The sequence below is a fragment of the Cetorhinus maximus genome, chromosome 9 (genome assembly GCF_964194155.1).
Source record: "Cetorhinus maximus chromosome 9, sCetMax3.hap1.1, whole genome shotgun sequence".
Taxonomy (NCBI): Eukaryota; Metazoa; Chordata; class Chondrichthyes; order Lamniformes; family Cetorhinidae; genus Cetorhinus; species Cetorhinus maximus.
The window spans coordinates 35,146,610-35,162,617 of record NC_135887.1 but is presented as its reverse complement, the minus strand read 5'-3'; the positions used below and the strand labels follow the sequence as shown (position 1 = coordinate 35,162,617).

At 41.5% G+C, this 16,008-nt stretch overlaps 1 protein-coding gene across 1 annotated transcript in view; it reads left to right on the top strand.

Moving 5' to 3' along the window:
- The first annotated feature begins 326 nt into the window (after positions 1 to 326).
- baz1b (bromodomain adjacent to zinc finger domain, 1B) overlaps positions 327 to 16,008 on the top strand; it is a 92,284-nt gene continuing 76,602 nt past the window's right edge. Inside the window, exons 1-4 of the mRNA XM_078548467.1 lie at positions 327 to 695; positions 7,636 to 7,752; positions 13,888 to 14,032; positions 14,718 to 14,922. Of these exons, the coding sequence (XP_078404593.1) occupies positions 580 to 695; positions 7,636 to 7,752; positions 13,888 to 14,032; positions 14,718 to 14,922 (583 nt within the window). The 5' untranslated portion in view covers positions 327 to 579. The remainder of the gene's footprint in view (positions 696 to 7,635; positions 7,753 to 13,887; positions 14,033 to 14,717; positions 14,923 to 16,008) is intronic.

Here is a 16,008-nt window from a genome sequence, read left to right as displayed (position 1 = left end):
CCCATCCAATCGCTCAGCCAGCAAGTTAGGTTTCCTCGTTTCACTTTGTGCGTATGTTTTCATCAAAAAGACGATTTTTTTTTTAAATGCCAAAACTTGACAGGCGCCGCAACGTTTCTCCCTCAAGTACAAGTTGATGTATGAATTGCCCAAATTTAAAACGTTTTTTTTGTCACCGTTCAACCGACGGTCGTAACCTTTCACCTCAAAAATCACAAACCCGCGCTTGAAGCGAGCCCCGAGCCGCTGATGGACAGCGGCTTCCATTCAATCACAGGGCCGAGCGGGTTCAAACTGGATGGCGGGCTCCGGCCAGCAGCCAATGGGAGCGCGGGCTGGGCGGGTATTTCCTGCTGGCAGCTCGGGGCTGCGCGGTGGCGGGAGCTGTCGAGCCGCCGGTGAGAAGCGGAGCTGCGGCCCAATCCCGCCATTTTTGAACTCTCCAGCTGAAGCCGGAGTGCGAGGCTCGCGCTTTCCTCTTCGTTTTGGCCGGGGGCTGCCGGAACCGTTGAGAGGCGGATAGTCCTTGACCGGCATCCACCTCCCCTCCCCGGAGCCGGCCGGCCGGCTGGCTGGACCATGGCGCCGCTGCTGGGCAGGAAGCCATTCCCGCTGGTGAAGCCGCTCACAGACCTGTCGGCAGAGGAGACCATCTATGTGATCGAGCACAGCGGCGAGGGATTCCGGAGCAACGAGTATCCTTAGAGCCGAGCCAGGGACTATAGGCGATCGGGGCCCGGCCTTGGGCGAGAGACAGCGTCTCCCTAGGGACAGGGCCTAGGTTTGGGGCAGGAGCCGGCAATTTTCCTGCTGCCTGGGGAGGAGATGCTGTGGGGAAAGAGAGAGGAGCATGAGCGCCCTGTTGTCAAACTGTGTCAGCGCTGTCCTGATCCGCTATCCTCCCGAGTGAATCCAGTCAATGTTTCCAACTCCACAAGTTAGTCATTGTCAGGAGGCCCGACCGTGCCAGCCTGGGCCTACTCTCAGACAGCTTTACAGTGCAATCTTGAAAGAGACTGAATAAAGGGGCCGCCCAGGAGCCAGCTTTCAACCAGCTCACAAACTCAATGTGTGGTTGGCATGATGAGGTTCCATGTTTAGCTCCTTTCACTACTGGACCTACTCAGCAGCTGTCAAAAGACTGGTCCAACGTTTCCCTGTGTATTTCTGATGCTGCTTGTTGCAGCATCAGCCTTTTTGTTTGGGGAGTGAATGGTTTAAGTAATATTTCTGCAATTTGTTGCCCAGATTGATTTTTTAATTACCCTGGATTTGTGTTAAATCAATTAGCTTCATACAGAAACGAAAATTGCAAGTGTTGGATATCTGGACTATAAGCTGAAAATGCTGGAAGTACACAGCAGGCCAGTCAGCATCTGGAACCAGAGGGGTCTGATAACGGATCCCCGTCTGAAGTGTTAACCGACCTATTCCCTTTTTTAAGATGCTATAGACCTGCTTTGTGCTTTGATTATTAGCCAGAGTTAAATGTTCCACTGTATCTTTCCAATATGGACACTACAGTCTTATGTGGAGCATTTAGGAACAATATTTTAATATTGCAACTTTTTCGTATTAAAGTGATTTGAAAATGAATTGGTACAAGAATGCCATGAAGCCGTTAGAAAGATGTAGGAGTTTCTTAAATAGTTGACAGACTTTTTCTTTGCTTTGCGTAGTGTCTTGTATTCTGAACTGGTGTTTTGTTTCTACTTGTGATATGTCTTAAACTACAGGAGTGCTATCTTTTCATTAATGTGACCTTTTATACTTGGCTTGCTGAAGGCACAGTTCAGGCATTTGATTCTAAATACTTTAAAAAGATGCATGAAGAATTTAAGGAGTGTAAGTAGGAAGTAAATTGAATCCCTCAAAGTAGTGTATATTTCAGTTGCAGCAAAAAGACTTCATAAATTTGTTTTTCATTCCTTAGCTCGTTGCTATACCTGTGCCTACCCAGTTTACCCCTCTAGTGGCTCAGGTCTACACATAGGTTTGAACCACATGTCATATGGAACATGTTAAGATTGCATATAAGTTTGGCACATTGGAATAAAGTAACTTCTGTGGTACTAGCAGGGCTATTTAAATGTGTTGGTAAAGATTTATAAGAGAGGAAAGAACTTTATATACAATAAAACTTGCACTTTTAGAGTTGTTACAGGAGTTTGTATAACCTATCCAATTTTAGTTTATTATCTTAGTTTGGAATTTGTGGACTTTAGAACGCACTCTACTTTGATCAATAGCATACTGCTTTCATTGAGGTCTGTAAGGAAAGTACTGCAGTGTTCCTAATATATCCTTCCAGTTCAGTCTTTTAACTTGGGTAAGGTTTTGAACTATGACCTGTCAGCTCCCTGGTCATCAAAATGCTTTGGGTGCAGCAATTCATGTTGGAGAGCCTTAAAAAAAAGTTTTTAAAAATTACTATAGTAAGGTTGTTTTATTTGGTCAGTGCTTGTTTAGAAATGGCACTAGTATATGTGTATTTGAATAAACTCCTTCAACTAGGAGTTGTGGGGTGGCAGGGACTGGAGTGCAGAGAAACTTGGTTGCTGTCTGTTCTTGTGGATGAATAATATTTTACTGGTGCTTTAACTAAAGAGCTTATGTCAAACCTGGAACAAGAGCTTTGTTTGATCAGACCTCATTGCCTGTCAGTAAATCTTTACTTGCAGCACAGTGAGTGGTGTTGGAGCGACTTGAAAAATTGAGAAAACTTCATTCATGTTTTTAAAAAAGGGGGTGGACTCACTAATTATGGTCATAGGATCCTCCTTGCCCCCTGACCTCCATTCAAGTTTGACACCACTGAGAAAGGAGTTATTGAAGTATTTACTTCTGGAGCGGAGTACAAACCAGCTGAGATTTATTGCACTAGATTCAAAATGCAATACATTGCAATTTGCTTGGGATTGTCTAAGTCTCAAGAATTAGTTCAAACTTTGAAAACATAGAGCACCTACTGAGGTCTTGTGGATAAACAAGATCGTCCTAGGTGCATTCCCAATTTGTGCTGAATTACTGAATTCAGCTTGGACAACAGTTGGTTGCGGCCAACCTTAGTGTCCCTGAGCTAGGAGGTGAGCCAGATTTCTCCAGTACTGATTGTGAACAAGTGATCTTCATTGGAAAAGTGTAGGTAAGCACAAGACTGCGATGATGTCCATAGTCTAATCGGCTGTGGATGCTGCTGCTGATGATTTGCATTATAACTGACAGATAATGTACGATGGAAGTTTCTCAGGGCAATGCAGAGATGGCCATGTCTCTTCAGTGCTGACAAAGTCCCAATGTAGGTTGCACTTATGTCTAGAGGTGATGTGAGTGAGCAGCTTTTGAATGGACATGTTCAATCCAGTCACCTGTGAACACAGTAAGAAGGGATTCCGTAGATTTTATACCTTACTCTAAATGTTGTTACAGAATTGTTGTTTTTTGTAATATAACTATCTCCACCAAGAAGTCACGCTGCACTTTTCTCTCTTGACTTGAATCCACTGTCATATTTTTGACAACTGGAAATTGGTGTCTGCTTGGAAATTCTGTTCATATTTTTAAAATAAATCCTACATTTATCTGTAAAACCCTTTCTGTAATAATAGTCTCCTTGAGGACTGGCCCCCAGTCTGGGCAACATGTCACAACACCTATTTAACGTATTAGTACCAGTAGGCTACAGTAAGAACAGTATTTAAACAAATACAGTAAAAAGAGTATCACCTTACTTTATTTTCCTCTAATCAAATTTCCTCCTCTCCCTATCTTTACTAAAGGTGGCATTCCCTATTGTGGAATGATTTGGGCATCATTTGCTCTCTGATACCTCACTGAAGTGGTCGTGGGGATAGTGCAGGGGCACCAGAACTCAGCCCAAACATTTTCATTGGGGTTGCTGGGTAATGATCAACAGGAAACTGACAATGATCTCAAAAGAATTGTATTTGAAACAATACTGTGAGATTCACATCTAGGGGGTAGTGCTCTTAATTTATCACTTCTGGTTGCCCCTGCCATTACCACTACCAGTTACCTACAGCTGAAATGTTCTTTTCATGCAATCCAAGTCTGGAATCTGTAAATGTACTGCTGGATATTTTTCGTTGTGCAAAATTTCATCTGTTTAAAATCATAGTGCCAACACACTTCAGTGATGAAATCTTTTGGTCCCCTTTAGATGCTAGATCATTGTTAACTTCTGTATGTGTTAATTGTAACTTTAATGATACCAGTATTCTGTCAAAGTGGTGTCAGTGCTTGAGTGTGTTTTTAATTAGAAGATGCTACAAGGTGGGTGAAAGTCACAACACTTTCACTAGACATATTTAGTAAATTGGTACCCATTAAGCTTTAAGAACAAAAACTATACCTAAACCATGGGTTATATAATTGATTCAGTACTTCAATTGCTGTGGCCAGAAACATCAATTACTAGTATTTCATCTATCAATTCTAAAGCTCCTAAAACTGAGAGAATGACAGTATTTAGGATCTTAGAAAGTTTACAGCACAGAAAGAGGCCACTTGGCCTATTGTGTCTGTGCCAGCCAAAAAACAAGCCACCCAGCCTAATCCCACTTTCCAGCATTTGCTCTGTAGCCCTGCAGGTTATAGCACTTGAGGTGCATATCCAGCCATGTGTTAAATGAGTTGAGGGTTTCTGCCTTACCACCCTTTCAAGCAGTGAATTCCAGACTCTCAAACCTCTGGGTGAAAAAACCTTTCCTCTAATGTTTCTACCAATCACTTTAAATCTAAACCTCTTAATCACTGACCTCTCTGCTAAAGTAAATAGGCCCTTCTCAACTACTCTATCCAGGCCCCTCACAATTTTATACATCTTAATTAAATCTCCCTTCAGCCTCCTCTGTTCCAAGGAGAACAACCCCAGCCTATCCAATCTTTCCTCACAGCTGCAATTTTCCAGCCCTGGCAATACCCCCCTAAATCTCTGCATGAAATTGACCTGTGTGTTTTTCATTGTGCATATTGCATTTTATTAAAACTCGAATGGCAGCTTTGCAGATTGCCATAATAACGATCATGAATTTTTTTGAAGTATTAACTTTCTAGATTTTCTCTCTACCTTTCCATTCTTGTCTCAAGGTGTTATTCTGTAGGTGGGAATGGCATTAACATGTTCCTGGAAATCTTGTGTGGTCTAGAGAAGCATAAAAATAACTATATTGTCGTCTTATGCTGCTAGGTTTGACTGTGTTGCCATTCTTGGGCTGCATTCATGGAATGACTACCATAATTGGGTGAGGTGCTGATGCTACAACTGTCATCCAGGGGTTTGAGGGATGGGGGCTGCACTTCGAACAACCACTTTTAGATATATGGTTTCAACTTGAATTTGTTCTGTACTGTTAAAATAAAGTCCAGTCTAAGCTCAGAACATTACCTCATTTTTGATTAGACATTTTTCAACAATTTCAGATCATAATCACTGCTTCTACCTTTTAGACAACAGGTGCTGGTAATGGTTCTGCCGTTGCCATTTACAGCTCTTCCAGATCCCATCTTTTATTTCTTTACCTTTGTCATTACTGCCAACGTGTCTTGTATGATCATTTCTTTTGTCATTTGATCACCCCTGACTATTACAGGTATTTCCCTGCCTCTGAATGTCATATCTCTAACCTTCAGTTCTGACTCAAGGCTTTTGATTGGGATGTTAACTCTGTTTCTCTCTACATATGCTGCCTAACTTGCTTGAGTGTTTTCTCTCTTTTAGATTTCCAGCATCAGCAGTATTCTGCTTTCGAGTGTGCCATGTTATCTCTGGCACACAACACTGCAGTTCCAAAGAAACTAATGGCATTTTGATTTGAAGTAGTGAAAATAGATGGCCCTGCTGTACCTTGGAGAAACTTGCAACTTTCACATGCTGTACCAAGCAGGTGCTTTACAGGAGTTTGGAAGACACTGAGCAGGAAGTGAGCTGAGTAACTTGGGTTGTTAGTTATAATAATGCTATTCAAAGACCTGGCAAAATGTAAAGAGGAGAGATAATTTATTTAGCTATACCAGCCAATGTTTGCAATTCCAGTTTATGTGCTCTGCAATAGCAATGATAACCAGGAATGTTAAAACTACAACTTGTGGGTCGAAACGGCATCCAGATCCTGGCAACCTGGCCTACAAAGTCAAGGGAACTACACCCTGTCTATCACGTTTCAATCTTATGGACTTGGCATTATTACCTCATTGGTAGGTAAATCCAAATTCAGTACCTTTAGATCTGCTATTAACGACCAATTGAGATAATTGCAGGTGAATGTGAATATTGATCTAAACATTATATGTGGCCTCAAAAGCTCCATGATGCACAGTTTAGGAGCCCTCAAGGAAGAATGCTTGAATGTTCCTCGCTAAGTATAATGGAGCTTGTGTACCGGGGTAATGAAAAATTGGGGTTATAAAGAATTTCCATAGGCATCTCAGTTTCTCAATCATTCAACTCCAATTACAAATGCAATATTGTGTGCTAATTATTAGAGATGGTGAGGACTTTGCATGGGACATAGCGGCAGCCCTGATAAGATACAACACACTAACTGTAGTCCATCAGTACACAGCACATACTAAAATAGTTTCATGTAAAAGTAATTCTGCAACATAAAAGATTTGATTTTATCGTTATTCTGGAGGATGCCAGCAGAAATTGCAACCACTGGGCTACAAGTAATCTAGTCGGGTAAAGCCAACTTTTCTTAATTGGAATTTATGGTCAGAGTACATGATCATTGTTATCAGAAATGTTGTGTTTGGCATTGGTGGGAATCCTCAGGAAATGTAGTTACTGGCTTCAGATCAGTATTTTCGGTCCCTGACATACTACTGACTAAGTTGCACAGACATCAGCGATAAAGGAGGTGTGTGTCTGTGCTTGCAAACTTTCACAAGCACCTCTGCCAGGCAGTGCAAAGGCATTCATATGACAAAATTGGGTAAGATCTGCTCTTAAACCTCTTTCTAGCCTTTTTACAAATAGAGACTGCAGGCCAATATACCCATGTACTGGTTCTTTGTAATAGTAGTTGGTAAACTCAACTTGACTTGTTCCTCTGCCCTGTGAAGGGAGTCAGTTATCTTCCAGTTCTGAGGCAGTGGTTACAGCCAAAATAATAACTCATCTTTGCTTTTAAATCTAATGGACCCTTTGTTCAAGTTTTCTGTCGTCCGTCCCCCCCCAATCCCCCAAGCACTTCAGCGTTTTTGTTTATTATTGCCACTGGAATATGTAGATGGCAGGTAAAAACAGGATCAAGCATTGCTATGTACTTCCACAGTTGAATTGCCTGCAAACATTCACTTTCTGGCCTCACTTGAATGGCTGCTTGGATGAAAAGCTAGAAGGTGCCTGGGGCACTGCACCCCACAGGAGTTGGTACCTTCAGAACAGCAGAAAAAATTGGGGGAGATTGAAGAAAAATATGAAAGAATTGAGTCAAAATTCTGGCAACGTTGGGTGAATTAGAATGGGGAAAATGGATTCAGTAGTTGGATATAGGGAATCGAAGGCCAAAGGTATGAAACAGTACACGTGGCGCAATAACTTTTTGCGTTTTAAATGGTTTTTGTGTAAAACCTAGATTTCTTTCTTCATTTTCCTGAGCTGATATTCAGAGAATATGAATCCCGATTGTCCAGATATGCAGAGCGAATCTGGACATGTAAAAGCACAGGCAGCAACCAACTCACTCACAAGGAGGCCTGGGAAGAGGAGCAAGAAGTAACAGAACTGTAAGTATATAGCATTGTTAATTACTAAGTACATTTAATAAGTTGGTAACAATTTGTTGCTGTGGTGAATTCCATAAAACTTTGCAAGCATTCAAGTGAAGGAGTATCTAACTGATGTAACACCCTTCTTCTAAGAACTGACTATATCCCACCAAATTAATGGCCACACTGTGGCCCATATTGATACAACATGCCAAACACGTGCACCAGTTTCAGCTTTATAATGTCTATTCAGGGGATAAATCCTATTAGTTGAATGATGGTAACATTAGGTTTCCAGACTCTACTAACATAGGGTTATGCGATATAGGCTTTTTAACTAAAAGGAAAATACTGCAGGTGTTGGAAATCTGAAATAAAGACAGAAATTGCTGGACAAACTCAACAGGTCTGGCAGCATCTGTGGAGAGAAAATCAGTTAACATTTCGAGTCCAATATGACTCTTCTTCGGATTCTTGTATTGAACTTGAAATGTTAACTCTTTCTCTCTCCACAGATTCTGCCAGACCTGCTGAGCCTTTCCAGCATTTTCTGTTTTTATTATAGGTTTTTTAACTCTGCTCCCATTGCAAGACATGTAGCGCCAGGCAGGATGCAGAGGTTCAAATGCATTTCATAATAGTTACAGAACGTTCAATGTCTATCAGTTGGGTAGCTGTGTTGAGATGGGGTTGGGTAAAAGGAGACTGATTCTGAGATGCAGTATTACTGACCTTACGTGAAAGAATATTGGTTCAGAACTAGTGTTAATTTGAGAGCTTTTACCCTGTGAGATGATATGCAAAAGTAATTGACACTTCACTATATTGGAGCTGCAGTAATATATATAAAACTGTTACTTCCTGCCTGACCAAGGAGAGAAAGAAACAGAATGTGAGCATATGCACACACCTGTGTGGCTAGAGATACATTCCTGGCACACCTTTGAGGTCAGTTTCATTTCCCTGTTACTTAAAGTCTGTGTACGTTGGATAACTTTAAGTACAGTTTAAGCTGTATTGCAAGAAAGGGACATTACACTGCTTCCTTCTCTTTCTCATTCTTAGTACCCAAAATGTAGGAATTCTTTTCCGTCTTTCACTGACAACCTTCATAACTTTAAGCCAAGACTTGGTATCACTTAATCACTGATTTCTAATTCACCTCACCCTCTTTGAGACTCTTTTCAAGCTCCATATATCCTGCACTTGTTGGCCTTCAACCATCACCTTGGTTTCTCAAATTTGAGAAAAGTGGCACAATGTCCTCAATAGAATTAATTGGTTGGATTCTAGATTTCAGCTGTTATAAATCTTAGAGATAACCACTTAAAATAGCTGTGTGCTATCCTACTGGGAACTTGGTTATGTTGCCAGATCTACTGATGTCGTCGTCTTTGTCGACTGTTAGTATAGGGACCTTTTAAACAAGTACTCCAGAGTGTGGAAAAATAGCTTGGATGAAATTGGTCAACAGCAGCAGACTAACCTCCGTAAAAGCTCCCATACCTTCATTTTCTATTCTAGAGGATGACAGTTGTCTCAGTTTTGTCTGGGATAACTGGCAATGGGTTGGGCAGAATAAACCCAGGATTTCCAATTTTCCTATCCCAGTTTTTATTTAAAGCCCAGTGACTTCAGTTACAGGCAAGTTCGGCCAAACAGAAAAGCTAGGCAACCAAACTAGTCCATTGGGAACTTCAAAACTGCATCTGTGCAAACTGGAGATGTTAATATTCCTTTGAGAGTTAGTTTTAACAATAATTTGCTGCTCCACTGGTTAAAACTATTACCTTTTTGGTCTGTTGTCTAATACTCAGCTTTATGCAGATCACAAAATGCCATCTTTGATTTCTAGTTTGGTTCAATTACCCAATTTCAGACAGGATTGAGGTTAAGATTCTATAATTGGCCTCAGTCCATGAAATGTATGGGTGTGGGGTAGAGGGGCCGAGATGAAAATCATCCAAGATCTGACTGTCACCCAGAAACTATTTTATGGTAAATATGTATTTGAACCGATTAGCTTCTGTCATACACCCATGGGGCAGTAGTTTGTTGGTCTCGGCTGTCAAATGGGAAGGGTGGCGTTTGGATAAGGTATTGGCGACCAGTAAAAGTGAAGCATCAGCATGATTTGTTCTGGTTGGTTTTGACTTTCGGAAGTGATTGAAAGCAGGCAGTGTGGATCAGCTCTCTGTTGTACACCCGGATCAATTTTCTCCACACTGAAATTAAAGGGATAGAAAATCTGGGAGCCAATTTGCCATGACCCATTTTCCACTCCTGTCTTCAGCAGAGGGGAAATTTATGGTTAATAGTTTATATGCTTTATATTGAGAGGTGGCAGGAGAGAATGCTGCTTAAAAACAGCAGTAGTTATGGAGATGTGTGGAGGCAGTCGGATCTTGGCTGATTTTCATCTCGTCCCCTCTACCCCACACCCATACGTTTCATGGACTGAGGCCAATTATAGAATCCTAACCTAAGCCAACATTTTAAGTTGGGAATTGTGTCTGTAGGAAATAATATGTCTACTATTATGCCATAAAAATGCCATTTATTAGTCAATGTTAATTTGAGATCAGATTTCATAGCATGGGGGGGTTGGGGGAATAAAGTTTTGTTGACAGCAGGCTTATTTAGCATGCTGGTATCAATGCTGTAAGCCAGTGCTCCTTAATGTGTCAATTCAGTACTTATGGAATATTTCTTAATTCATCACTTGAAATTGCTTTTGTTGTTGGCATGCAATTAGTAACGAGTACTTCACCTTATCAAGTAACTTAAAATATTTTCCTCAGACATAAAACCAGTTTGGAAGAATGACCTCTCTGATCCAGTTGTTTTGTAATTTGAGTGAACACATTGAGACGTTCCAACTGTCTAGCCTTTGGCCCTCCATTCACCAGAACATTTTGACAGCTACTGATGTACTCAACTACGCCCTAACCATTATTTTCTCTCACCCTTACCATTCTCACCTGCCCCTCCAGTACAGCCCTCATCTCCACTCACTTAAGTCCAAGGGATGCAGACTTGAAAGGATATGGTGCACAATTGGTTTAGTTGTCCACTAGCAGATCTGGCTGGACTACTTGAAATGCTCAGATCCTGATCTTATCTGCTGAAACTGCTCATTAATCATGGAATACAAAGATAACGCCAGCTTCTTTTCTGTACTGAAAGCTGTCTTCTTAAACCCTTTTCCCCTCTCCCTTCACCTTCACCTTGAACAACATGCAAGGAGCTCATGGATGTTTTTGTCACTAACATTGAGACAATCCAATCAGCTGCCTCTGCCATATCCTTCCCTTCCAGTAGCCAGCCTGGCCAAACTTACTTTAATGCTTGTCCTTGCTCTAGCCCTAAATTTGCATCTTTCTCTAGCTTCTGCCCTATCTCCCCATATGCCCTCTCTGAGCTCATGTTGTCTATGAGACCCATCCCCTGATCCCTTCAAGTGAGCGGAGATGAGGGCGGTACTGGAGGGGTGGGGGGGAATGGTCAGGGTGAGAGAAAGTATTCCCACTAAACTGTTGATCCTCCAACTCCCGGTCCTGATCTCTGTGTTAGGTGATACTGTAAATGATTCCCTCTCAGGCGTTGCCCTCTCTCGTTTAAACCTGCTGTTGTCACCCTTCTCAAAAAACAAAACTTTAATACAGTTGACTGCACCATCCTCCTCCAGCATCTCTCCATTCTTATCCAACTAGGTGGGACTGCTCTCACCTGCTTCCATTTTCATCCATCTAACTGTAGCCAGAGAATTGCTAGCAATGGCTTCTCTTCCTGCTCCTGTACTATTACCTCTGCTGACCCCCAGGGATCGGTCCTTGGCCTCCTCCTATTTCTCATCAACCTGCTGTCCCTTGGTGACATCATCTGAATGATGGCATTAGTTTTCAAATGTACGCTGATGACACACAGCTCTACCTCACCACCACCTATCTCAACTCATCCACTGTTGCTAAATTATCATACCAGCACTGGATGAACAGAAATTTCCTCCAATTAAATATTGGGAAGACTGAAGCCATTGGTTTCGGACCCCCTCCGTTCCCTTGCGACTAACTCCATCCCTCTCCCTGGCAACAATTTGAGATTGAGTCTGTTCGCAACCATAGTGTAACATTTGATTTCGAGATGAGCTTCTGACCTTGTGTTCGTGCCACCTGTAAGACCGCCTGTTTCCACCTCCGTAACATCATTTGACTTTGCCCCTTTCTCGGCTCATCTGCCGCTGAAACCTCACCATGCTTTTGTTACCTCTAGACTCCACTATTCCAACCCACTGCTGGCTGATCTCCTATGTTCTAGCCTTCATAAACTTTAAATCATCTGAAACTCTGCTGCCTGTGTCTTAACTTGCAGCAGGTCCCATTCTCTATCACGCCTGTGCTTGCTGACCTTCATTGGCTCCCGGTCAAGCAACATCTTGATTTTTAAATTTTGCATCCTTGTTTTCAAATTCCTCTATTGCCACACCCCTCCCTATCTCCGTAATCTCCTCCGAGATATCTGCACTCGTCTAATTCTGGCCTGTTGTGCCTCTCCAATCAGAATGATTCCACCAATGGTGACTGTGCCTTTGGTTGCCTAGGCCCCAAGCTCTGAAGTTCTCTCCCTTTGCCTCTCTGCCTCTTTACCTCACTTGCCTCCTTTAAGGCATTTCTTAAAACTTAGCTCTTTGACCAAGTTTTTGGTCATCTGACCTAATGCCTCCGAATTGTGGCTTGGTGTCATATTTTGTTTTGTAATACCCCTGTGCAGCACCTTAAGATGTTACGTTCCGTTAAAGCTGCCAAATAACCATAAGAGGCAGGAAGAATCAGCCAGGGTTCCTGCTTCTGATTACTGTTCACTCACTGATCACTGTTGGAAAAGTGATTGTGTGTATGTACGAGAGTGATGGATAAGGATCAGTTCGGGCTTTATGTGTCCCCCTTTACACCTAAATCCTAATTATAACACTGAGTGTTACTATCAAAATGATCGTATCTAGTGGCAGTTCATAAGGACTGGGGGACGTTTTTGATGCTGTCAAGTTGTGGAAGTGACTTAGAATTTGCACCCTTGGTCTCAGTAAAAGCAACGGAGTCAGCCTGTATTAAAATGTGGCTTGTACAGTTGATTTCATGGCATTTGGAGGTTTTATTACAGCTGATGGTATACTGTGGAATTCGGACGAAATGCACAAGGATGTGGTAACCACTTGGCAGCAGTGCTTTTGAACTAGGCAGGAAGAATCAGCCAGGGTTCCTGCTTCTGATTACTGTTCACTCACTAACCACTGTTGGAAAAGTGATTGTGTGTATGTACGAGCGTGATGGATAAGGATCAGATCAGGTTTTTTTTTAGGACGCCTTCCATGGTCAGATTTTTGACTGGAATTGTAAATGACGAGTAGTTAGTTGAGTGTGATGCCAGTTGATTGTCACAGGACTGCATCCTTTCAAGAAAGGAGGAGGGGGGCGGGCAATAGGTTGGTTACATTTTTTTAAAAAGGGTGCGAAAGCACTGTTTTCAAAAAGAGACTGTTGGTGTGAATCTGATTTGCAATTTCTACTTGTAGGTTACTGAGCACTGTACTTCTACAGTTTGGCACCATCTACTGGCTCAATGAAGTATCAACTGTGCAGTCATGGAGACTTCTTGCATAAAATAATGGAATGTTCATATAGAAAGGGAGAACACTTGACTCTGTCATGGTTGGAGTTTAGGGAAGAGAGATGTTCTTGTTCTCTAATGTGCCACTTTTCCTGTAGCAGCAAGGTTAGATGAGACTCGATTTGGGAAATCTTATTGTTGTGTTGTCGGGCATACATATGTAACTGGTCCTTGAGGATGTCGAGCAGACAAAAGCTGCAGTTGCCTGCTAAGTTTTCATTAGAAGCTCTTTCTCATCCCTATGTCCTCTTTCCATATGTTGAATTGAGTCTTTTCACTTTGTCCTACTCATCCCTAATTCCTCAAACTGGAATCCCTTATCACCCTTTTTTCTACCACTGACAGGCTTTTAAAACCAAAGCTTGGCACAATCTAATCACTACTTTCTTTGGCTAAGCTTCTTTGAATCCTGTCTAAATTGCTGTTACTTGTTAATTTATAACTATGTAGCATTTTTACCTTGTTCTGCTTTGTTGCTCTTTGCAGGCTAAAGGAGGAGTATCCAGTGTGGTTTGAAAAGCCTGTGTTAGAACTAGTCCATCACAATACATTGTCTCTGGACAAACTAGTTGACAAAACATGGATGGAGATCATGACCAAGTTTGCTATTGGAGAACATTGTGAATTCCAGGTCAGTCTTAGAAGAAGTTTTTATAAGCTTGAGAAATATTTCCATGATGGCCTAGTGTGTAACTATATTCCCTGATCTAAGCCATAAATTCCAAGTTTAATCCCTAGGCTTTGGTGCTTTTGCTGATATTCTAGATGGTCCCTGGGCAAGTGGAGGAAATTTGAAGCAGGATCTAAGGTCTTGATGACTGTCCAATGCCTCATTGAAAATGGCACTTCATGGACACCAGAGGTGGGCAGAATATTGCTTGGCATGCCAGCACCACTGAATAAACCTCCATGAAAAACAGCCATTTTGACATAGTGAAGCTGCACCTTGCCATGAGTCACTGCCTCCTATAGTATTTGAAGACAAATACTAGAATTCAGCAAATCAGACCTTGAAAACAATCTTTGGATCATAGGATAACTAATATTAATTATACTGCAATATATTAGTGAAGGAAATTAACTCAATGGCAGAGATGATTATTGCTCTTCCATTTCTGGAACATGGGTTCAAATGCCATTGGATCATCCTTTTCTAAAACAAATTGGTTATATTTGCATTTGATTGTCAGATGTTAATGTTAATAATTCTGCTGTCAACAGCAAAAAGGGATGTCTTCCTTTTATGACATGGATGTGTGTAAATATTGTAAATTTAAAAGTTAGCTCAAATTAATGAATAACTTCTTTCCTGCTAGGTTGGAGAGAACAAAATCCTTCAAGTGGTGGTAGTAAAAGTCCATCCTCTGGAACCAAAGGAAGAATTAACTTCTGAGAAGAAAACTGATGGATCCTGTGACTCGCCTTCCAGTGACAAGGAGAACTCCAGTCAGGTGGCACATGAGAGCCTTGGTATGGAAGTCTGCAGCAAAGTTGAGGAGAGCAAGAGAGACAGCAATACTAGTATGTGTTCAGTCACATCATGTATATATTTGAGTAGGAAAGCATACAGATGTGGTAGGGGGAGATTTGGTAGAATTTTTCCATTAACTTGGGAGCCCCAAGGATCTGTCCTGCCTCTGTCATTGTGTTTCTTTGTATAAATGATCTCCAGCACTTTTTACAAACCCTATCGTGTTTTATCGTTGATTCCATTTAACATACATGAATTTCCTTCAAGTTGCAAAGCCTGCTCACAACCTCCAGCCTTCTGCCAATGGCTTCATCGCTACACCTGAACCTTAATCGCTACACCTGAACCTTAATCGCTACACCTGAACCTTAATCGCTACACCTGAACCTTAATCGCTACACCTGAACCTTAATCGCTACACCTGAACCTCAATCGCTACACCTGAACCTCTCCCCCCAGTGGCTTTGAAAATCTTCTATCTTTGGAAAATTAAAAGAAAACAATTTCTCCACGTCTACTGCAAGTCTATTAACTGCTACCTGTTAACATTTGGTTGCCGCCTCTTCTTCAACCATCAACTACGTCCTTGTCCTCACCATCTCCCCTGATCTCAAATTGAACGCCCACATCTCTATTTTGAAGGCAGATGCAAAGAAATTTTTTTCATGCCGAGCCATTTATTTCCTCAACAACCCAGAAGCAAGCAGAGCATTGACATTTCTGAATTAATAGCTTTAAAAGTATGAAGATCAGTGGAATAAGTTGTATTTATTAAAACAAAAAATCCCATGTTTTATAAATAGTGTATGGAGTATTAAAGCAGAGGTAGTGCTGACCTGGTGCAAATTGTTAGTTTGTCCCTAGTTCAAAAATATTATTCCTAGTTTTGGTTGCTTTTAGGAAGGATGTCATGAGCGTGCAGAAGAGATTTGCTACAGTGATACTGGAGAAGAGGAGCCTTTTCTATGATAGAGAGTAGAGAAACTGGTACTTCTAATTCGAGCAAAGAACTTAATAGCGGTTCTCAAACTTATGGACTTTGAAGTAAATTGGGAAAAGTTTTTCCATTAACTAAGAATTCTGTAACCTGTGAGATAAAAAGGGTGAGCATGGGGGAATATTTTGCACAGATAGCT